Source organism: Pygocentrus nattereri, chromosome 7 (genome assembly GCF_015220715.1).
Source record: "Pygocentrus nattereri isolate fPygNat1 chromosome 7, fPygNat1.pri, whole genome shotgun sequence".
NCBI classification, from domain to species: Eukaryota; Metazoa; Chordata; class Actinopteri; order Characiformes; family Serrasalmidae; genus Pygocentrus; species Pygocentrus nattereri.
The window spans coordinates 11,875,264-11,900,606 of NC_051217.1; the positions used below are offsets into that span (position 1 = coordinate 11,875,264).

General features: G+C 39.5%; 1 protein-coding gene across 1 annotated transcript in view; it reads left to right on the top strand.

Annotated features, from left to right (window-relative positions):
• The window catches only part of LOC108435460 (heterogeneous nuclear ribonucleoprotein C-like), a 91,157-nt gene that overhangs the window by 54,691 nt on the left and 11,123 nt on the right, over positions 1-25,343 (top strand). The window contains exon 3 of the mRNA XM_017711359.2: positions 14,967-15,017. Coding sequence (XP_017566848.1) covers positions 14,967-15,017 — 51 coding nt within the window. The remainder of the gene's footprint in view (positions 1-14,966; positions 15,018-25,343) is intronic.

Below are 25,343 nucleotides of genomic sequence, written 5' to 3' on the forward strand. Positions count from 1 at the left end.
CACCCCAAAGTCCAGGCTTCAACATCTTTAAATGTGTTTCAGATTTCTATTATATTATCATAAATCATATTATATTATATGAAATTATATGTTTAATTGTTTAGGCTTCTTAATCACAGATTTAACTTGAAATCAAAACACACGTGCAGACACACGCGCCCACACACGCGCCCACACACACGCACACACACACACACACACACACACACACACACACACACACACACACACACACACACACACATAAATATGTATACATATAAATATATATAAATAGATAAAACACACACAACTGACAAAAATGTGTGGGGTGTTTCGTCTGGTCAGAGGAAAGAAGACAAGGAAAGTTGGTGGTGGAATGAGGAAGTCCAGGAGAGTATTCAGAAGAAGAAGGCAGCTAAGAAAAATTGGGATAACCAGAGAGATGAAGGAAGTAGGCAGGAGTACTGTGAGGCTTGTTGCATAGTGAAAAGAATAGTGGCAAAGGCAAAGGCTCAGGCCTATGATGAGCTGTATGAGAGGCTGGACAGTAAAGAAGGAGTAAAGGACTTGTATCGTTTGGCTAAACAGAGAGATAGAGCTGGAAAGGATGTACAGCAGGTTAGGCTGATAAAGGATAGAGAGGGAAATGTACTAGTGAGTTAACAGAGAGTGTTGAGTAGATGGAAGGAGTACTTTGAAGAACTAATGAATGAGGAAAACGAGAGAGAGGAGGACAACGGGGGGAGAGATAGTGGATCAGGAAGTGCAGAGAATTAGTAAGGTGGAAGTGAGGGCAGCTTTAAAAAGGATGAAGAATGGAAAGGCAGTTGGTCCAGATGACATACATGGTATGGATATGTTTAGGAGAGAAGGCAGTGGACTTTTTAACCAGGTTGTTTAACAAAATCCTGCAGAGTGAGAGGATGCCTGATGAGTGGAGAAGCAGTGTACTGGTCCCCATTTTTAAGAACATGGGTGATGTGCAGAGCTGCAGTAACTACAGAGGTATGAAGTTGATGAGCCACACCATGAAGGTATGGGAAAGAGTTGTTGAAGCAAGGCTAAGGCGAGAGGTTCAGATCAGTGAGCAGCAGTTTGGTTTCATGCCCAGAAAGAGTACCACAGATGCAATTTTTGCATTGAGAGTGTTGGTAGAGAAGTACAGAGAAGGTCAGAAGGAGCTACATTGTGTCTTTGTGGATCTAGAGAAGGCATATGATAGGGTGCCAAGAGAGGAACTGTGGTACTGTATGAGGAAGTCAGGTATAGCTGAAAACTATGTTAAGGTGGTGCAGGACATATATGAGGATAGTGAGACAGTGGTGAGGTGTGGAGTTGGAGTGACAAATGGTTTCAAGGTGAAGGTAGGGTTACATCAGGGATCAGCTTTGAGCCCCTTCTTGTTTGCAGTGGTGATGGAAAGGTTGACAGATGAGGTCTGGCAGGAGGCTCCATGGACCATGATGTTTGCAGATGACATTGTAATCTGTGGTGAGAGTAGAGAGCAGGTGGAAAAAATCTGGAGAGGTGGAGGTTTGCACTGGAGAGGAGAGGAATGAAGGTCAGTAGAGACAAGACGGAATACATGTGTGTGAATGAGAGGGAGGCAGGTGGAAAGGTGAAGATGCAAGGAGTAGAGGTCGTAAAGGTGGATGACTTCAAATATCTTGGGTCAACCATCCAGAGCAATGGACAGTGTAGAAAAGAGGTGAAGAAGAGGGTGCAGGCACGATGGAGTGGGTGGAGACAGGTGTCAGGGCTGATGTGTGACAGAAGGATAGCAGCAAGTGTGAAAGGGAAGGTTTACAAGACAGTAGTGCGTCCTGCTATGATGTATGGTTCGGAGACTGTGGCTCTGTCTAAAAGACAGGAGGCAGAGCTGGAGGTGGCGGAGATGAAGATGCTGAGATTTTCGTTGGGAGTGACAAGGATGGACAAGATTAGAAATGAGCAGATCAGAGGGACAGTGAAGGTGGAGCAGTTTGGAGATAAAGCCAGAGAGGCCAGGTTGAGATGGTTTGGACATGTGTTGAGGAGGAATAGTGGATATATTGGTCAAAGAATGTTGGAGATGGAGCTGCCGGGTAGAAGGAGAAGAGGTAGACCTCAGAGAAGGTTTATGGATGTAGTGAAGGTGGACATGGAGATTGTTAGTGTAAAAGTAGAGGAGGCAGTGGATAGGGCAAGATGCTGTGGCGACCCTTAAAGGGAGCAGCCGAAAGAAGAAGAAGAAGAAGAAGGTAAAACACACACACACACCCACACACACATATGTGTGTGTGTGTGTGTGTGTTTATATATATATTTATATATATATATATATATATATATATATATATATATATATATATATATATATATATATATATGTATATATATATTTATGCACACACAGTTCTGTGCAATGAACTGTGCAATGATCAGCATTTTATTCTTTTTAATTTCTAGTCAAAGTGCCTATCAGTTGACTTTTTTTTTACCCTAAGAATCACCCATAGTTCAAGCTGCAAATTGAATGTGCACCACTTTAGGCTTCAGGTGAATTAGTTTGAATTGGAAACCGCTCTACACTCTTTCATTTGGTGAATGATGGAGAAAGGACTCTTTAAACTGCCAGATGGCTGTGTGTAGTTACTGTCAGGGTGAGTTTAGTTATCACTGGAGTACATCCAGCCTACGATATCACACGCAAGCCAATCTCACATCACAACACCAACAGTGTTAGTCCTGGTAATACTCAACAGACCACACCAAACAGTCATTGGTGGCAAACAATGGACATGTCAACCTCCAGCAAATTAAAAGGTAGCAATTCCTAACTGGATAGTCATAGCATGCACATTGATTTACACAACTTTATTTATCTTATGTGCCCTCGAGAGCCACAGACCTTACTGAGATGCATGAGCTGCATTAAACAGAAAGGGCAAAATTAGCTAAGGAGTTGGAGGTAACAGCAATGGACACACCTAGTGTTGAGTGAATAAAACTCTCTCATAATGGAAAAAAAAGAAGAAAATGGTAACTTTACAGGAGAAAGAAAAAACCTTGTTTGGAGCCAGACTTTTTGGGTCATTTCTAATGAGTTTCAACAACTATACATACATATTTATATATGTATATATTTTCAATTATGAGGGAGTTTTATTCACTCAACAGTAGGTGTGACCATATATATGTGTGTGTGTGTGTGTGTGTGTGTGTGTGTGTGTGTGTGTGTGTGTGTGTGTGTGTGTATTTATCATAAGGATAATCACTGTGACTTCCATGGCCTCCTCCTTACCCACCTTTTTCTGTCTCTCTCTCTCATTTTCTGTTTCTCTCTGTGGGGCCTGAGGGCTTAGTGTAATGGCTCTACTAACAACTACTCTGCCTGCCCTCCTGCACCTCTGCTCTGCTACGGTGAGAAATGGACCATCACTGCAAAAATGAAAGAGTACGAGATGGAGAGAAAGTGAAACAGGGAGCGGTCGAGCAGGCGAGAGGGGCGGGCAGAGTGACAGAGATAGGAAGGAGAGAGAGAGAGAGAAGGCAGGAGAGAAAGCAAAAGAGGAATAGCCCTCTTCATGTCTGATTTGGAGAGTTGAAAGTGCTCTCAGACAATAGCCGGGATGAATAGCTGTTGTCTGCTTTCAGCTTGTTTTATGCCTGATGTCCCTTCACAGGAAATGCTGCAGCAGATGGCAAGTATGTGTATGTGATGTGTGTGTGTTTGTGTGTGTGTGTGTGTGTGTGCGTGTGTGTGTGTGTGTGTGTGTGTGTGTGTATGTATGTAATTACAGTTTTAGAGCGCCTGCTTGCATTAAATGAAAATACACTTGTGAAGGGTGAAGGGCATGCACTGATAAGGAAGGAGTGGCTCTACAGAAGGCGTCATTATCCACTACTGCTGATGACTCCAAGACACACACACACACACACACATGCACACACAAAGCAAAAATGGTTGGAATAAGTGTTCTAGCTCTTGAGTTGAAGGGTACACCAGCTACTGCAGTTCATCCACAAGATGCACTTTAGGAGGAACGCAGTATCTCTGATAACCTCTATTCAGATGTGAGGCCAGGTTACAATATGTGTGCAAATAAGCTTGGGCAATATGGCAACAATATAACATCACAGTACTTGACATTTTGATGTTATGATGTTTACTTTTTTGATGTTTGTGAATAAGTTGAAATGGATAAATCATACCAAAAGAGTCATGACACACTTTAAAAAGCTATGAAGCTATAAAAAAGCTATGTGTGCAAAAAAGCTACACACTGTAAAAACACCCAATTTAAAGCTTGTTGGCCCATGTAAATTTTTCTTGTTAACTAAACTAAAAAAAAATTCAGAGGTTAAACTAGTTTTTCAGTTTGGAGCGTAAATATTAAATCTCAAAAATATCAAAAGGCTAATGACAATTGACATAAATTTTTTGGCCATTATACAAACAAAAACATTTGAAGACGGAAAATCCTGATTTTTGTGTTGGGCACTTCAAATGCTTACTTTAGAATTGACTGCATTTAAAATGCTTACTATGTTGTTTATGCTATCTTGAGTCTGTTTTTTTTGTGGTTCATGCAGTTGTTCAGCCAAAGTACTGAATGAAATTTCTGTATCAATTCTGTATTTCTGGGCAGTGTTAGGGTAGTACTCACAAAAAAGAAACGCATTACAAATTGCTAATTACATGTCTCAAATTGTACTGGGACTCATTACCTTATGGGAAAAAAAGTTGCACTGACAGCTGACTCAAGTAGCATGTGTACTGTAAATTATGGACAAGGACAGACACTGATAATCTGCAGAGTGGAAATTCATGTTTTCAATGCATTGCAGGTGATTACTTGGTTACATATGGTTAAAAGAAGTGACAAAATTCTTATTAAGTCAGCAACTGTAATGTGATTACAAGAATATAAACTAATACATTACACTACTTTGTCACAGAAAAAAGTAATCAAATTACTGTCACGCATTACGCTGTACAACATTACCCTCCTAGATTCATGTGGAGGTTCTTTAATCTTTAAAAAGTATTTTTACATTTGCACATCTCATTTACAAAACTGTCTCTGAACATCCATTGAAAGCCTCCTTAGCATATCAAACTGGTTCTAGAGCTGCACTTCTACTCCTTTTGGCACCTTTTTTTACAACTGTGTGTGTAACTGTTTGGTGTTAGGGTTTGTGTGCAGCACATGTTGTGTCTGTCTGTCTGTCAGTCTGTCAGGCACCATGAGGAAAGAAGAGTGTCAGACAAGCGTAGGGCTGTAGACACACATGTACTCACACACTCTCTAATCCTTTTACAGCCCCCCCAAAGCACACACAGACTGCCACACGCCTGGATTGTGGAACAAGAATGATTTATAACCAGCCATATCTAATGGATTGCCCTGCTGCATGAGAAATTATGAAAAGAAATTAATTAGCCTTTAGTGACCCTGCTGTCTGTTTCTGTCTCACTCATGCACCCCCAACCCCCATCCCTCCCAACCTTCAATCCCCCCCCAAACACAGTGCTCTGTGTGGGTGGTGTTGGAAGGGTGTTAGGGAATTGGGAAGAGGGAGAGGAGAAGAGATGGGATGAAGAGTGTGCCTCTTTTAGCCTCTGACACTGGGCCGCCTGCGCTGGAGGTAATTAGAATTTAAATAGGCTGCTCCTGTCATGCCAAAGATCTGACTGGCCTATTACTCACACTCTCTCTCACACTCTCTCTCTCTCTCTCTCTCTCTCTCTCTCTCTTACACACACAAATACACACAAACACACACACACTGGCACAAAAAACACATGTATGCTGACTAAGGCCTGACTGATATCAACATTATGCCACCGATACCAACACTGTTTATGGAGCTAATATACTGATAAAGGTTAGTTTCTCAAAAAATGAATTCATTGCAAATTACTGAGTACTTCTTTCTGTAATGGCGTTACTTTACTTAATACTTTTTAAAAATAGTTCTTTACATTATTCTGTAAAACACAAACACTTCTACATCAACTATAAAAGAAAAAAAAACTTTTATAGTCCTTTTTTTGAGAAAAAATAGCCACAATGAACATAATTCAAAATAAATGATATAGAGGAAATGTATGTTTAATTCATTGCCTGGCTAATTTATGTCTTATTAGGCAAGACCTGTGTAGTCATTATCATATAGACCAAGCAATTTCAAAGTAAAATTTGTGCTTTATTGATAGATTCTTCCTTGAAACCAATAAGTACAGTATGTAATTTGAATCACTAACCAATATATTACTCAGGTTCTGATACTAACATGCACACGCTAATGTGACTGTTTTGTTGCACTTTCAGTGAATGCAGAGGGACTTTAGGATCTGCGGCTGGAGGTTAAGTTCAGTGCTCCTGTCAACTCTTTCCTGAGTGGAACTATTACAATTTGCAGCAACTTGAAAACCCCATCATTTCTAATAGCACTTATGGGTCAAAAACAGGAGAAAATCACTGCTGTCCTCCCTCAGCTGAAATGGCCCCAGGATGCTTAGATAGCACCGCTTTCAGACTGTCTTTGAGTTACATTGCTAGACTACCACCATACAAACCTACAGTGGGTTGCAAAAGTATTCAGCCCCCTTGAACTTTTCAACCTTTTGCCACATTTCAGGCTTCAAACATAAAGATATGAAATTGACATTTTTTGTGAAGAGTCAACAACAAGTGGGACACAATCGTGAAGTGGAACGAAATTTGTTGGATATTTTAAACTTTTTTTAGAAATAAAAAACTGAAAAGTGGGGCGTGCAATATTATTCAGCCCCCTTGCTTTAATACTTTGTAGCGCCACCTTTTGCTGTGATTACAGCTGCAAGTGGCTTGGGGTACGTCTCTGTCAGTCTTGCACATCGAGAGACTGAAATTTTTGCCCATTCTTCCTTGCAAAACAGCTCGAGCTCAGTGAAGTTGGATGGAGAGCGTTTGTGAACAGCAGTTTTCAGCTCTTTCCACAGATTCTCGATTGGATTCAGGTCTGGACTTTGACTTGGCCATTCTAACACCTGGATACGTTTATTTGTGAACCATTCCATTGTAGATGTTGCTTTATGTTTTGGATCATTGTCTTGTTGGAAGATAAATCTCCGTCCCAGTCTCAGGTCTTTTGCAGACTCCAACAGGTTTTCTTCCAGAATGGTCCTGTATTTGGCTCCATCCATCTTCCCATCAATATTAACCATCTTCCCTGTCCCTGCTGAAGAAAAGCAGGCCCAAACCATGATGCTGCCACCACCATGTTTGACAGTGGGGATGGTGTGTTCAGGGTGATGAGCTGTATTGCTTTTACGCCAAACATAAGTTCGATTTTGGTTTCATCTGACCAGAGCACCTTCTTCCACATGTTTGGTGTGTCTCCCAGGTGGCTTGTGGCAAACATTAAATGAGACTTTTTATGGATATCTTTGAGAAATGGCTTTTTCTTGCCACTCTTCCATAAAGCCCAGATTTGTGCAGTGTACCACTGATCGTTGTCCTATGGACAAAGTCTCCCACCTCAGCTGTAGATCTCTGCAGTTCATCCAGAGTGATCATGGGCCTCTTGGCTGCATCTATGATCAGTCTTCTCCTTGTTTGAGCTGAAAGTTTAGAGGGACGGCCGGGTCTTGGTAGATTTGCAGTGGTCTGATGCTCCTTCCATTTCAATATGATCGCTTGCACAGTGCTCCTTGAGATGTTTAAAGCTTGGGAAATCTTTTTCTATCCAAATCCGGCTTTAAACCTCTCCACAACAGTATCTCGGACCTGCCTGGTGTGTTCCTTGGTCTTCATGATGCTCTCTGCGCTTTAAACAGAACTCTGAGACTATCACAGAGCAGGTGCATTTATACGGAGACTTGATTACACACAGGTGGATTCTATTTATCATCATCAGTCATTTAGGTCAACATTGGATCATTCAGAGATCCTCACTGAACTTCTGGAGTGAGTTTGCTGCACTGAAAGTAAAGGGGCCGAATAATATTGCACGCCCCACTTTTCAGTTTTTTATTTCTAAAAAAAGTTTAAAATATCCAATAAATTTCGTTCCACTTCACAATTGTGTCCCACTTGTTGTTGATTCTTCACAAAAAATTACAATTTCATATCTTTATGTTTGAAGCCTGAAATGTGGCAAAAGGTTGAAAAGTTCAAGGGGGCTGAATACTTTTGCAACCCACTGTATATGTTCTTGCTGAAAATAACTAGTCTTCACTATATATTTAAGGTTATTTCAGATTCAAAGTAGCAATACAATTAACATTCAGGGCTCCTTCTGCTCATAAATCACATAGGGACTGGTAAAAACTGTAAAATTAAAATTACCCATTCTAATTAAATCGGAAGCCGTTATCAGAGGGTACTCTGCTGAGATTGCTGCCACCCCATATCTCTCATCTCTTGTGTGACTGAGTGTTTTATATTGCCTAGTAGAATGATATTATAATGTACAGAGAGAAAGAGAGAGAGAAAGAGAGACAGAGCGATGTATATGGCAGTAATTTCTTTGAAGATGTATATATATATATATATATATATATATATATATATATATATATATATATATATATATACATCTTCAAAGAAATCTTCAAAGAAATATAATTGTATCAGTGTAATACATTTTATAAATGTGGAAACAATGTATATATTTGAGTCCCAGTATTTTTAGTGTAGAAGCATAGTAAAATGCATTACATAGAAAATAAGTAGTAATAATGAAAAAAAGGAAAAGTTACATTTCAAACTCCTGACTCCTGGGATCAAATCTCCAGACGGTCCTTTCTGTGTGTATGTTCTCCCTGTTTCGATGTGGGCTTTCTCTGCGTGCTCCAGTTTCTGTAGTCTAAAGATTTGCTAAATTGCTCCTGCGTGTGAATGTATATGTCTGTGTGTCTGAGCTATGACTTGTCCAGGGTATACCCTGTCTTATGCTCAGTGGCCTCTGGAATAGGCTCCAACATCCCCTGTGACCCTGTGATAAATGGCTTAGATAGTGTGTGTGTGTGCGTGTGTGTGTGTGTGAAAATGCCAGTTGACACTTCATGACCAAAGTACCTGTAAAAATAGACTTTGAAGACGTGTATCATTTTGTAGTTGGCATCATGCGTATATTAAGATCTCTGGATAAAAAAGGTCAGAAACATAATGGCAAACAACATAAATGTCTATTAAACTTTTATAGACCAAAACTAGCTACTCAAGCTGTAGCCTACTACAACCAAAACAACTTAACCACATTTGACAAAGCTTGCTGGCTTACATGGGGTATTTTGGTGAGCTTACCAGTCTTACTATGGCAGTTCAATGTGCAGCAGTGTTGGCTTGCATGTAGCAGTATTCATATTTTGACACTTCAACAACCTCATAATTTAGAGTACCCAGTGAGATTCAAGGTGTAAATTAATTTTCCCATTGAGACCCAGAATTTTTATAAGGGCATGACACCGACTACAGAAGGAATTTAGAGTTAAGAGGCCTTTGGCCCAAAATTATTTGAAATAAAGTTACCATTTCAAATATATGAGGTATTGTGTCAACAGCATAACAAAATGTGGTTGTACTGAAGCCTGACTTTCATTCTGCCAGAACTCTATTAGCCTTATTGGAATATGTATGTAAATCTGTGATCTAATATTATTGTATTTTGTGTTGTTATTTGTCTTAATGTCCTTGTTTAGTTGTCTCGGTTTGAAGTTCGGAGTTTGTCATTTGTTGCTGAGTGTGCTGACAGTGATTGGTGGAGAGAAAGCTTTTAGTCTTAGGTGATAATAAAAGTCTGACAGTGGTGTTAGTGGAGGTGATTCAGAGTGGCATGGACTGCTGTCTCCTGCCCCATACTGACTGCTGGAGAATGTAGATGTGTGCCATCTCTGATTACAGATCTATTCAGGAAAACAGAGCCTGTCTCATTAATCACCTGCAGCTCCGGCACCATCATAAACTGCATTTGGCAGGCTTGTAAGGTGCATAAATGTTGACACTTATTAGTGATTATTTGTAGCCCGCTGCCTTCAGGGACATGCAGAGTGGAGAGTTTTGTCCAGAAGAATAAAGATAAGAACAGAAGGGAGTGAGGAAGAGGAATGAGTAGAATGACTGCAGCAAGAGTCTCTGTGTGTGCGTGTGTGTGTGTGTGTGTGTGTGTGTGTGTGTGTGTGTGTGTGTGTGTGTGTGTGTGTATACCAACAGCAGGTTCTGTCTTCTATTACAGTGCTTTAAGTGTTTACAGATACATCAGTTCACTGAAAGCAACAGGAACTTGGAAAATCTCCAGGAGCTTGCAGACAGCTAGAGTGGGGTAGTGTTTCTTCATCTGTGTGTGTGTGTGTGTGTGTGTGTGTGTGTGTGTGTGTGTGTGTGTGTGTGGTCTGTCTGTGAATGCTCATCCTCATTAGGTATCTTCCTTTAATAGCATGGCTGTTTACCACAGTGTGGTACATTAAAAAGGCATTTCAGGTTGTTCAGCTTTTCTTCTTGGCCATGCAGTGAAGTACATACTGCATAGTGCCTATGTTCAGCAGATATATTGAAAAAACAATCAAACCGTGTTTGGTTTGCAGTGTACATATGCATGTTTATGCACTTACCCTGACATGTGTAGAGTATCCAAATTTATAAACAAGTAAAAAGTATTGTTGTTTCTGTGAAATATTGTTTTATTAAAATTGTGTATAAGAAGTTTGATTAGTTTGGCACTGGACCTACAGATCTGACCACTAGAAGTCACCACTAGAAGTCAATAGTCACCCAAATCTTTTTGTAAATACCTTCACAGGTTTCTCTCAACCCACTCGAACATCAGCCATGTCTTCATTAAGGTTACATTTGATTTGTCAGTGTGGTTTAGAACACTGTCTGCCTTACTATGCTATAAAAAAGCACACCATTTCATTATGTAGATAAGCATTGTAAGCAACAGGTGTATATTAAAAGTATCATGTTGAGATTGCTCCCTTTAGTTCAGTTGCAGTTAAACATTAGAATTATTGTCTCAGCACAATATGTGACCTTAACGAGAACTTTGCTCAAGAGGAGACTTATCAGATTACTGGGTTCACCTGAGCAGCAAGAGACTTAAGGCTATTTGGCTGTCTGCAGCATTCAGCAACACAGTGAAGTCTTGTTAATTTTTATTGGCCACAGGAAGTTACATTGTGCCCTAAACCAAAAACAAGTCATTGCAACCTGAATGAAGACCAGGAAGCAGTTTCAGCAGGTTGAGAGAAGTGTTGAGGAATTTTAGCAGAAAAGATTTGGATTACTATTGACTTCTAGTGAATAGAAGTGGCTCCAGCCCTAAATTAAAGAAGCAAAATATGGACACCAAAATGTCTCAACTGAACAACTATGTTTGTGGTAATTGAAAAATTTTGTACATTTGGGCTCCTGAATGGCGCAGCTGTCTAAGTGGGCCCTCTCATGGACATTGCAAGTTCAGTCCCTGATGATGCTTCAGCCATGACCAGGAGTCCAAGACAGCCAACTGACCTTGTTCTCAGTAGCCACGTTTACATGCAGCCTAATAATCCGTTAGTAATCTGACTAATAGCTCAATCGGAATGGAATACATCCATGTAAACACCTCAATCGGAATAGTCTAGTCCGATTGAGGCCATTCAGAATACAATTTCTGTCCGATTGAACGAGGTGGGTAAACCTCTAAATAATCCGTTAAACAGAAGAATAATAGCCAGGTCAACGCCTGAATCCGATTACACTCCAATCGCAATGTGTAAGTATGTTCTGCACATGTGCGGCGCGTCATAGTGAAAGGTTTATAGCGTTCAACATGGCGGAGCAGAAACTGGTCTGCAGAGGGGATTTAAAAGACGGCGGTGGGACAGACGTCCAGCTTATGTGTCTCAGAGCAAGGCGTCTTCCTCTCGCCGCTTCCTTTCTAAATACATGTGAAGGACGTTTTTCTGAGTCTAACATCATTTTAAAGTAATTAAAAACACAAGCCCGCCAGATGAAAACTCGTCTCTCTGATTGGACCTCACGTGATGTTCGCTGTCATGGTAACGTTTACTCGAAGAGATACTCCACGCATGCGCATCATTTTGCATTGGATTACTTGTAGTGAGCATGTAAACGAAGATTTTCCATCAGATTGTTGAACAGAGTGAGCATATAAACACCTCAGTCAGAATCTGTAATTCGATTGTATTAAATCGGATTGGCAAAAATCTCTGCATGTAAACATAGCCACTGTTAGGGTAGGATGGCCCTTCCTCTCCCCCCATCATGCTGGAGCCTATCCCTATCGAAAATGATACAAAAAAGGTAAATATCAATGACTAAAATATAACTGAGTAAATTCCTTTTATTTATATTTCTGACATATAGCAGCTCTTAAATAACTGTTGTTGAATGTACTGTAGATAATACAAATACAGGTTAGAATCCAAAGTATCTTAGAGCTAAAACATTGCCAGAAACAGTGCTGACACCTAGAAAGAGACATACACAATACACAGTTGTAACATATGGCATATGTGCAGTGCAGAACATTTCAGTAAGTGCTAGACTTGTGCTTGACAAAGAGATGTGTCTTCAGTAAGTGTTTGAAGATGGTGAGGGGCTGTGCTGTTGGGACAGCCAGTGGACGTTCATTCCACGCCCGGGTGCAAGGACAGAGAAGAATCTTGATGCTTGTCTTTTAAGTGTCTTAATAGATGGCAGGTCAAGCTGAGCCATACTCTATGTTTGAAATGCATGTGGTTGGATGGAGCTTTGGCCATTGTCATCAGGTAGATAGGAGATGGGCCATTTTCGGCTTTGTAGGTAAGTGTCAGGGTTTTAAATCTTTCCTCACAAATCTGAATTTGACTCACTAACCAAATATTACTAGCTTCTACTTATGTATGAGGCTCTGTGCTTATGTTTGTGCATATGCACCAGTGACAGGTATTTATTATCTCATTTATTTTCATTAGCATCACTAAACCTGCCCACAGCATCCCTTCAAACATTAAGGTCTGACATTTACCAGTGCAAAGCGTGGCACAAATACTGGGAGCTTTCCACTATCAGAGCAGTAACAAAAAAAATCAGATGTCTTTTTCCAGCTGGTCTGAGACTATGAATAGCAAATTCACTCTTGAGCTGGATACTCACACACTCACATCACACACCATTTCCTTTAGCTCTGCTCACATGTAATATTGAATTCTGAGGAAATGAAAATGTTCCACTAATTAAAGCTTTCATGTCTGAACCTCTGTTTCTACATACATGTGAGATCTTGAGCAGTTCTGGGAATAGCCTTGGAGAAGGAAAATTTGCTTTGAGTGTGCAGTAATTCTCTATGCTGAAATCTTTTCCTCTTTCCCAAAGATTAAGGGAGTGATTTATGAAGACTGGCTAAATATTGCTCTTTGATTCAGTTTCTATTTTCCATGAATGATGACAAGAGCATGATTTGTTTAATGGACCTCTTTTTGTTTGATTCATTTTGAGATTGGTAATAAAAATGCAGTTCCTTTGCATCATACTAATCACATATTCATCTCATTTACAGTTGTATGGACAAAACGTGTATTATACTGTCATTACCCCCTAGTCAATTGGATGGTGATAAAAAAAGTCAAAGAAGAAATAGGTCCTCATTACAACTACCACACTCGAACTGTAAGTGGTATAACTGCAATTAATATACATATGTAGCATGTGGCCACCTATTGTTTGGGAGCAAAAGGACCTGCTGCTTTACTCATCTTGTCAGTCAGAATAAAGTGTGAATTCTGAATCATTTGTGCTCATTATTTGAGTTCAGTCATTGCCCAGCTTGAGTAGTCCAATCCTGCTTTAAGCTCTTCACTCTGCCACATGACCACACAGATGTCTGGTTGGCTGCTAGTTTGCACAGCAATAATGGACAGAGGGTCCCTGCCATTCTTGGTAATTTTCATTCATTAGAAGTCAAACTTAATTTACAAGTTACATTATGGTACACTGTACACTGAAGTGACTAGAAAATGGATGGTATTTCAATAATGATCTATTATAGATCAACATACTTCTAATTTTGATACTCTGCTTTCTGTAATGTCACTCAAATTCATTTGGCAATATGTATATACATACGGGAAAACTTGTATGAAAATTATCACTTTAAGTTTGCGGACATCAAAATCATGCAAGGAACTGATATGTGATGGTCTACACTAGGTGTCTGCTTTCAAAGTGCTTGGAAGTAATGCTTCATTACACTGATATAATTGGATCAATTGCAGCTACAATTGTTATAATTGAAGCATATGCTGTATTTTAACATTGCTGTTGTTAATTTCCAGATTGCTGCTGGGCTTTGCTGCTGGGCTTTTTACAGTTTACAGATTTCTTTCATTTTTTTTTACACTGTAGGCTATTCACTTCCACTACAACATTTTAAAATATGATAGTCCTACATGTTTATTGGAATTATTCAAATTTAAAATGTATTATTCGAATTATTATTAACACTGATAATGATGGCATCCTTTAAAGCCGTTTCAGCGGCCTTGCATTCAACTAACATATAATCACTAATCTGTTTACATTATTATATTTTTACCCATTATGTTCTAGCATTGCCCCACAAACTGTTTACCTTAATAAACTGGATTTCATTCAAGGAAATCCACCTTCCCCGGTCTGCAAACGTTTGTGTACCAGCTTAGTTAATGAGGTTTTTAATGTAGTTTTGCATGTGCTTATGGAAATGCTCCTAAATATGCAAATTGTCTGCAAATTTCAAGGTTTATTACTTCCACTGTGTGTGAGAGCAAGTGTAAGACAGAGAGAGAAAGAGAGAGAGTGAGAGAAAGAGAGAGATAGAGGGAGAGAAGGAGAGAGAGAGTCTTTGGTCTGCAATGTCTCTGTCAGGTGTGAAGATGGACGGTGCAGACGGACAGTGTTGTGAGCTTATGTGTCTGTCAGCTGAGATGACAGATGCTTTGTCCTTTTCACTCATTCTCTTTCTCTCCCTCTCTGCCCCTCTTTTCACAGATCGGAGCATGAGCTGGACTACGACTGCTATCAGGAGGATCTGTATGACAGGTACTGTCAGTGCTGTCTTCTGCTCACAGCCGGCCTTTCACTCTGAGTGGTGTCTGTCAGACAGGACACGAAACTCAAAGCCACCCAGCCGCTCTGCCCCTGAGTCTGCTGCACTGTCACTGTCCTTTCCCCTTGTGGGCCCCTAAGCCTGCCTGTTTGTGTGTGCTAGTACATGGCGGTTTGGGACGACTGTTGTCCTTCACATTTATCTTTTCATCTTACTTTAAAGGAATTGTGCGTAAGAAGTTTGTGTTAAAAATTCATGTAACGATGCCATGAGGTGAATGATGAAATGAAATAAGATGGTGGGAAAGAGGTCCACATCAGAAATGAGATGGTTGCAGGGCCGCAGGGCGTGATGCTTATGCCCACATTCACTACTGCCGACACAGCCTTCAATATGGCATTTAAAGGAATAGTTTGGTAAAAATTATATTTAAATTGCCCTGAACATCATACTGTTATGTTTGCATACGTAGATAAAAGGACAAAAATACAGGCATTGCATAGGCAGATGGCTGCTTATGTGTTTTTTTAGCTTGGTAGCATGTCTCAAGGCATTGACTCTTGTCCATTTTTATAGATGGTATGTCATACAGTGTCAGAATAAGCAAGTATATTTGACTTAACAACCCAGTAGTTTGAGGAAAGTGTGATGATTTAGAATTTGTACAATGCAAATTTTGTACAAATCCCAGGCCAGCGAAAACAAAGGGCAAACATGGTGCTTATAAAACACAGGGATAACGAGGGACAGGCGGAAAAAAGGTGGTGACAATCAGGGGTGGAGTCACACACAAGGGGCCGGACTAGGATAAAAACAAAAAGCACATGGACTAGACCAAAACAAATGTACATGGACCGGACTGGGAGGGGCCATTCATGACATTAGTGCAGTTTCTGTTTATTTTTGGAGTTCAGGAAAAATAGATAAACATACAGAATAAAATGTGCCACAGGCCACATTTTATGTTGTTTTTTTTAATTCAGCAGAAATATTTGTGTATTAAAATGCATAGATGTATATTCTCTGTAGGGGATGTAGGAAATTATTTTCACTTAGAAAACCCATCAAAATGTATGATTTGACTGGGGCACTCAAACTTTTCCACAAGTAAGTAGCAGGATGACTTGCAGTACGCTGTAAAAAAAAAGTAAAAGTAAAAAGTAAGTTTAGCTTGTATAGGATTAATAATTATTAGGGATACATATTTATATCAGAATATATTTTGCTTTAAAAAGTGTTCTGCATTGGCCAGATCTTTAGAGCAAGTATAGACTTGGTTATGCATTTACAGTACTATGGAATAGTACATTAATCATTTAGTATTACATGTAGCTCTTTTAAATCCAAGCCTCTTTTACAAAAATAATAAAACCCTGAACTGGTCAGATATCTAGTTCCTGTTAAATCTCCATTTATATAGGATTCTCCCATTCAGTAGTCAGGCACAGTTAGGGCTCATTATTAGACCACCTTAAGAAGTCAGAGGCCAACTTTGCTCAGCACTCATATAAAGATGGGCAGCAGTGTGAGAGCTGCTGACGAAGCATGCTCTGAATGAGCGAAAAAAGAGCAACCTGAACTGTGTGTGCAGACATTATTTAGAGTGTGATAAATGACTTAGGTTTGCACTGTGTTTTGGGTCTGTGCGAATGTCAAATTATGCAAATATGCAAAAGTGCAATTCAAGTGCATATTTGCTTTTTGTCTGTATTTGTATGTGTACGTGTGAATGTGTGTGTGTGTGTGTGTGTTGTTCATTCGTACTCATAATTGCTCTGGGAGTTAACTGCCTCCCTCATGCAGCGTGAAGGGCACATAGGTCATTTATAAACCAGAAAGTCAGCACATTTAAATTTGACTTGCAGGGAAATGCAGACCCACACACCCAAACAAACAAATAAACAAACAAACAAACAAACGTGATTACCTAGAAAATGTCCTGCTTCTCAACGCATGCACAATCATGGAAACACAAATCAGCTGTCAATCATTGTATTTGCTGTCATAGTACTAAGGTACTTGATTATAGCATAAGTCTTACACAGTAACACAGTTCTACACAGTAACACAGTAAGTATTCTTAATTACTGTGTCAACCTAACATCAGAATTTACTTTTTATTCTTGTTAGTTCATGTCCATTGTCATATTAAGCTTGATTCACTGCATCAGATGATTAGAAATTCAAAATTGTGGTTTTCCAAAATCATCCTGATTAGATCACTCTGCACAGAGGGCAGGAAATACCTAATGATGCACTAAAAACTAAAATTCTTAGCCAAAAACAAAATTCAGGGCATACTGTGACAGAACCAAGTTCACAGTTAATGAAAACGGTTTACTTAAAAAGCTTTCTAAAATGATTACAGTGAGAATAAATCCAGAATGCTCAACAACAGAGAATGTTCATTCAAGACAAAGAATTTTATAATTTTTTTAGTTCATTGGACCTGTCATTTCCTTATACATCCTCCTGCTTGGCATGAATAGTGATTACAAATTGCTTGCCTAATGTTGCTCACAGAAACTGTTAAATTGTTCCAAACAAGCAACATTTTCACTGTTGATTTGCTGCCACTCAAACTGTTTAAACATGTCTGCGTTGAACAATGTAGGAGAGGGAAGAAAGAAAACAGGGGTTTTAAATACTACTTCTCATTTTTATTGCCATTGCAGACATTTGTAATGTCTGCATCTGTAAAGTCTAAGGTTTTGAAACTTTGACACAGGTTGTACACAGGTTGTTGGTCCTTTTAATCTTATGAAATTTAGGCCACCAACAATTTTTGGCTGAAAATAGTCCATTTTCAGTGGCCAAATTTCAGTGCATCCCTATAACATTGTGTTCCAACCTATCATCACGTGAAAAATGTTTAGCTAGCTCAGGGACCCTTCCTAAAACTGTGTTTCACTGGAAAAGACAGGAATCTAGTTCAATAAATAAAATGGAAAAAAGTGATACACTGAACATCAATGTGTGCATCATTTCCTCATTTCCATATTAATAAAATATTGTCACTGTTGTATCAAAACATCGTAACCCGAGTTTTGATTTGAAAATGCCAGCTGGACCAATAGACATTGTTCCAAATTACTTGGAATAAAATCTTATATTTTTAAACTGACATAATAATCTTGCATACATAATCTTACAAAAAACAATAACAATATAACAATATATTACATCAATATAATATATTATAATTAATTACATAACAATGTTGTAATGTATTTTGTATGTGTAAATGATGCACAAGTTTAAATCAAGCACATGAAAAGCATCTTGTTTTTTCAGAACATGCCAGAACAGAGCTTCCACTGACCCCAGCTTTTGAGAAGCACTAAATTTTGGACAGGCTTTTGGCAGCTGTAAATAAACAGCAGTAAAGGTCTGTCTGGAGCATCCTCTGTCAGAGCCATCAGTGGGACTGTCCTGTGGTTAGACTGACTATGCCCTTTACTGCCAACTCACTGAGGAGGAGACTGAGAGTGTGTGTCTGAGATGTTTGGGTGTGTGGATAGCAGTAAACCTATAAGCACTTTCCTATGACAGATACGAACACTGGAGCATCTGCCATAGGAAAGTGTGTATAGCATCTGAGTACTTGAATGCTGAGACTAACATTAAGTCAGAAGGGATGAGATTATGGGTGGTGAGACTGGATTGGAATTGAGGATTTGGACAGATGCACATACAGACACATATAGTCACACTAAAGAGAGAGATTCAGGAGTCAATACTCAAAATGGTAATAGTGGTAATAAAAGTGTAATAGCTAATAACTTCTATAGTTGTATAAGACAGTAGAGTCTGTGTGTGTGTGTGTGTGTGTGTGTGTGTGTGCATTTCTCTTAAAATCTGAGACTTATTACATACTAAGGCTTATTATTCATTAACTACAGGGACTTACTTGCAAAATGATTGAGCTGTACTTAAGTATGTAATAAAATGTTGGGCCTGCTGGCCATTTAAGGGGTTAAATACTGTTTGTGTATTTGTTTTCTTTGACTGTTAATGTATCAAATTGCTTAATTTGCATAGTATTCTACCCACATTACAACTCTGAATGTTACTGAACACAGAACTGCTACATGTTACTGTAATTCATTACCTTTACTGCTCTCTCACTGAGCTTACTGAAACCAACTACTGCAGAGACAGCATAGAGTGAATGGAGAGGAGAAAGGAAAGGGGAGAGGGAGTGAAGAAAGACCGAAAGGAAGGAAGGAAGAAAGAGGGGGGAAGGACATAAAAACAAGGAAGAAAGAAGGAAGAACAGAAAGAAAATGACACAAGAATTAAAGACAACTTTGTAAAGGAGAAGGAAAAAAAACAAAGAAGTAATGAGAGGAAGAAAGGAAGATGAATAATAATGGAAGGATGGAAAGAAAAATAATAGAACAAAGGCAGAAAAAAATAATTAAAGAGAAAAAGGAAGGAAAGAAGAAAGAAGAGAAAGAATGAAAGGGAAATGCAAAGAAAACAGAAAATAAGGAAGGGAAGGAGGGAAGAAAGGAAATAGCTAAAAAGTAGCTAAATGAAATGTGTGAAGAGAGAGAGGGAGAAAGATAGAGAGGGAGGGAGGGGTGGAGAGGCTGACAGTATGAAAAACGAGTCCGTCACTCTGGAGGCCTGCGCCGCATGAGAAGCTAATTCAGCTACTCCACACTGATGGGCGATAAGCGCTTGACTGCTTCTCTCCCTCTCTTTCGCTGTCCCCCTCTTCTCTGTCGCCCCTCTTCTCCCCCTCCTCTCTTTCCTTCTCTCTCACTCACTTTCTCTTGCTCACAGTATCCTTCCTTCCCTCACCACTGTCTCTCCCATCCCTTTCTGTCTCTCACTCTCTCTCTCTCTTTCTTTTTTGCTGTATCTCTCTTCTCATATACACACACAAAGCTCTGCTCTGCTGCCACCAGTCTCCACCTCCGTCATCTTGAGGAGAAAGAAAGAAAGAGAGAGAGAGAGAGAGCTGTCTTATTGTCTCAGTCAGAGATTGCTTTCTTTCCAGCTGCACATCAAAGTGCTTGCGCCTGCTGTTCTTTACATAATACAACTCAGTTAAAGGACTTTACCACCTAAAGAGAGTGTAAGAATCTAAAGCCCGTCTACAGAGCGTAGTGAGAGAGGTATTACCACGCAGCTGTGGTGGTGGCCTGTAGATATATTTCACTGTGTATTCATGTCCTTGTGCAGTGCTAGTCTTCTCTCGCTCTCTCGCTTTCGCTCTCTCTCTCTCAACCATAAGCTGCTCATTTGGGGAGACTTATGTGTTAGGGAGAAGGGTGCTGGAGATTTAGATTTTATTTAAGAGAAGAGGCTTTTCCTCAGCTTTATCCAAGGTTTGAGTGGCACCCGCTGCAATTACTGTACCTACGCCAAAATGACAAAACAACATGGCTGCCATCTCCCCACACCAATTAACTGCAGTCACTTCAAAGCTTGTTTAATAAAAAGCCAAAGCCTCCAGCAATCTGCTCACACTCAGAGCGAGAGCAATTTTTTTTAAGAAGGAGTAGTGTAAAGGCTTCAGAGGGTGACACTGGACAGCTAAATAAACACCATCCAATTTGCAAATGAACTCTCAGCGCTCTGAACAGCAGCTGCCAAAGGAGTATCTGTGTAATTGTTTACTCTCTCTTATCTGCTCAGTTCTGGATTAGGGGCTTTAAGGCTTTCTCTCATCTTAATCCTGTCTTCTTGATACACTCGTAATCAGCACACTATTTCAGCTGTCAGTCAACAATAAGACAAAGGCTGACCTGGTCACTGTGGCTATTTAGCGCACAGTCCTAAAGATAACTGTACAACAAGTTTCTCTACAAACTCTACGGATCACCATTGTGAAACAGCATTAATTGCAAGTTAATAGTAATATTGAGTTTGGTCACCCTGATGATCTTTATTTTTGCCGTGGAGCAATAAGACTAATGCAGCTACAAATAAAGGAAGCTAATACATCACCAATTAGTACTGCACAAATTGCACACCTGAATCATCTCAAATTTGTTTAAAATATTGTTGATTCGTCAAGTAATATCAAATAGACTTAGTAACCGTTTAGAACAGTTTATGGCATTTCATTGACAAAAGCACAGTACATAGCTGAACACAGCGGTAGCAGAAAGTTGTGTCAGAAAGTATTTCTTGAAGAAAGGTACAGGAGAGGGACCTGATGTATTTGCAAAGGTCTGCTTGAGTGTCCTGCACAATGAAGACTGTAGAAGACAAATCCAAGACCTAAAGTTTGCCAGTTCACTACCAGTTTACCACTGGAACGCTCCTGGGATGTTAGAGAGAATAATGAGTATAAAATGTGTCACAAATATGCAGTATTCTGTAGTGCAGCATTGCATCCATGAGAATCATCAGTTTGACAGAATTTATGATTTTGAATTTTGTTGTGGTTTTGCTCATCAGTGAACTTTGACTATAATACCCAGCACACATTATACAAATATCATTGGGAATCCCTCAGTAGCAATAAAGAGATCCTTACTGCTAGCATAGCCACAGACATCAAATTCAAAATGAGTGAATATTTGCAAAAAACAATAAGTTTTATCAGTTTGAACATTAAATATCTTGTCTTTGTAGTGTATTCAATTGAATATAGGTTGAAAAGCATTTGCAAATCATCGTATTCTGTTTTTATTTATGTTTTACACAACGTCCCAACTTCACTGGAATTGGGGTTGTAGTTTGTTGCTGGTTTTTGTATTCACTTGTGGTGTTTGTATTATCTTGTGGTCTTTGTTTGATCCTGTGGTGTTTTGTTTATTCCAGCCTCCGTGGTGTTTCCAGTCTGTGTTTATTTAAGTTGTGTCTGTCCCTCGATACCCCTGTGCTGGCTCCTTGACTGTCTGACTGTCTAGACCCCTCATTATTCTCATTGAATACTTTGTTCTGTACAAAGTTGAATGTGCTGACAACAAAATCACACAAAAATCATCAATGGAGATCAAATTTATTAACCAATGGAGGCCTGGATTTAGAGTCACACACAAAATTAAAGTGGAAAAACACACTACAGGCTGATCCAACTTTGATGTAATGTTCTTAAAACAAGTCAAAATGAAGTTCAGTATTGTGTGTGGCCTCCACGTGCCTGTATGACCTCCCTACAATGCCTGGGCATGCTCCTGATGAGGTGGCAGATGGTCTCCTGAGGGATCTCCTCCCAGACCTGGACTAAAGCATCCACCAACTCCTGGACAGTCTGTGGTGCAACGTGGTGTTCGTGGATGGAGCGAGACATGATGTCCCAGATGTGCTCAATCGGATTCAGGTCTGGGGAACAGGCGGGCCAGTCCATAGCTTCAATGCCTTCATCTTGCAGGAACTGCTGACACACTCCAGCCACATGAGGTCTACCATTGTCCTGCATTAGGAGGAACCCAGGTCCTGCTGGAGGTCATTTTGCAGGGCTCTGTCAGTGCTCCTCTTGTTCCTCCTTGCACAAAGGCGGAGGTAGCGGTCCTGCTGCTGGGTTGTTGCCCTCCTACGGCCTCCTCCACGTCTCCTGGTGTACTGGCCTGTCTCCTGGTAGTGCCTCCAGCCTCTGGACACTACGCTGACAGACACAGCAAACCTTCTTGCCACAGCTCGCATTGATGTGCCATCCTGGATGAGCTGCACTACCTGAGCCACTTGTGTGGGTTGTAGAGTCCGTCTTATGCTACCACGAGTATGAAAGCACCACCAACATTCAAAAGTGACCAAAACATCAGCCAGAAAGCATAGGTACTGAGAAGTGGTCTGTGGTCCCCACCTGCAGAACCACTCCTTTATTGGGTGTGTCTTGCTAATTGCCAATGATTTCCACCTGTTGTCTATTCCATTTGCACAACAGCATGTGAAATTGATTGTCAATCAGTGTTGCTTCCTAAGTGGACAGTTTGATTTCACAGAAGTTTGATTTACTTGGAGTTATATTGTGTTGTTTAAGTGCTCCCTTTATTTTTTTGAGCAGTGTACATACAAATCTTTGGGTTCAGTCAAACTACTCACCCTCAAATTGCTGTATTGCAGCATTGCTGTATGATGTGAGTAGGCATATTTATAACTTTTTCATTTTGGCTGGAATGTCACTTTAAACAATCATTTTTGAAAATATATTACACAAGCATGTAAGAACCTTAAAAAGGTTTATAGCACCTTTACATAGTGCTGAGGTTCTCTGCTAGTTGAAGGTGTCTCCTAGACCCATAAGTCCAATCCAAGAACAATTCAGGAGCCCTCATTTTTAACAGTGTAGGGTTCATATGGTGTGGTAACCGCAATAAAGAATATGCTGTGTAGAGAAAATATAATACATTCACATCATAGACTTTACAGAACCCAAAGGGGCACAAAAACAGCTGTATTTTTGCACATTTACAGATATGTATTCATAACTTGTAACAACTGACGTTATTTTGTCACATGTCTCTTATTTTACCCGCAGATGATTTTCTGATCTGATCAAAGTTAGAGCAAGCCATGTTTAATGTGCTTCCCCAGATACCCCTCTGCCTTCTCTCTCATTTTTCCTCAGTCTCTTTTCTCCTCTGATTTATCATGGCTGGTATCTGTATCCTGTGTGACACATGCTCCTAAACTCTTCTGTCAGCTTCTGCAGTGCTTTGCCACAGAGCTTTTGATTGGCTCTGGCAGTACCAATTTGATTTTTGTGGGAGATAAGAACAGCTTACCACTGTTCATAAGGAGGAGAAAATGCCTCAAGAGGCTAGAGAGAGAAGGAAAAAGATCTTAGAGGTGGGTTGGTGGAGAAAATGGAGTGTTTTAAATCATTAACAGAGTAGTGCTAGCAGTGCTGAGAGGTATTAGAATTCAATATCACAATTTAAAAAGTCTCCAAGTATTCAGTTCTGTTCAATTTTAAAATGTATTTACATGACATGTTTACAACAGCTGTTGTCCCAAAGCAGCTATACAGAAATTTGGGTCCAGACCCCTAGTGAGAACGGCAGGTGGAAAGAAAAAACTGAAGACAAGTGGTAGAAACTTTGAGAGGAATCAAGATTCAAATAGGAATCCATCCTCTGGCAACACCAGATAGCAAAACAATAACACAACAAAACAATGTGAGTTATGTAAGAATGAATAAGAGGATGACTAATGAAAATATAATAATGAATAACTGTCTGAGGCTTTGGTAATTTGGACATAGCAGAGAGTCACACATTCAGATGATATTTAAGTTTGCATTAATAAAGTGAATGAACTATCTCTTAATAATAACTGGGACTCAAAAGCTAAAAGTGCTAAAAGATTGTCTTACAATCCTGAGATGAATAACCCTATACCTTAATTATGTTTATTCTATTATATTAAATGAATATTCCATGTTGTCACTATCAAAACTTTACAAAATGTTTCAGTATTGACTGTTCCGGTAGTGACAGTTTTAGCTTAACACCATCAAATTCATAATATTTTTCATTAAAACACAAAAAAGTGTACTAAATTGCAGAAAATATTTTTCGGTATTGACAGTTTTTAATGTTACACATTGATTTTCAGACTTTGGGACACATTTACTTCAAAACAACGGTAACTAAATGCTCACTGTGTGGCCATAAGGGACAGGGATGCAGTCTCATTCCTGCCCTAAAATGCAGGGATTTGCCTAAAATAAGACTTTGCCTATGGATTGTTTTTCAGTAGTGACATGAAAACATGGGACAGCATTTTTTGATAATCTTTAAAAAGATCTTTTAAAAATCATTGAAAAAATTAGGGTTTGGGACAGTCACCTCCCAGTAGAAAATACCATATAAATAATGCTTTTGTAAATATTTAGCTTAATACTATCACAGTTAATGCCTTTTTTACTGTGGGACAGCAATGTGAACAATTAAAGACGAATGGTCCATATACTCTAAACACTTAAAAAGCACTAAAAACACAAAAAATGCATAGAATGTTGTCATTATGTGGAGGTTCTTAAAACTTTTTTTAAAAAAAGAAACATTAGTTGAAAGATTCTTCAAGGAATCAAAAGCGGTTCTTCTATGGCAGTGTTCCAAAGAACCCTTTCTGTTTCCTGTATATTTAGGAGTATGACATGTATCATGTCAGAACAGCAATGGCTGCAGTAGAGAAATCGAATCTCTGGCTGTTTATGTGAGGTATGGAGAATGCTGGTAACCCTCCCAGCTCCCACGCCTGTCAGATGTTTCTCCACCTGGCTCTCTCTTCTCCTCACTGCTCAAATGCAAACACTCAGAGCAGTCCTGAAATGCACTGATAGCATGCATACACAGTACATTATGCTGAATATTATGCAAACTGAATGCATTACTGAACATAACTCACTC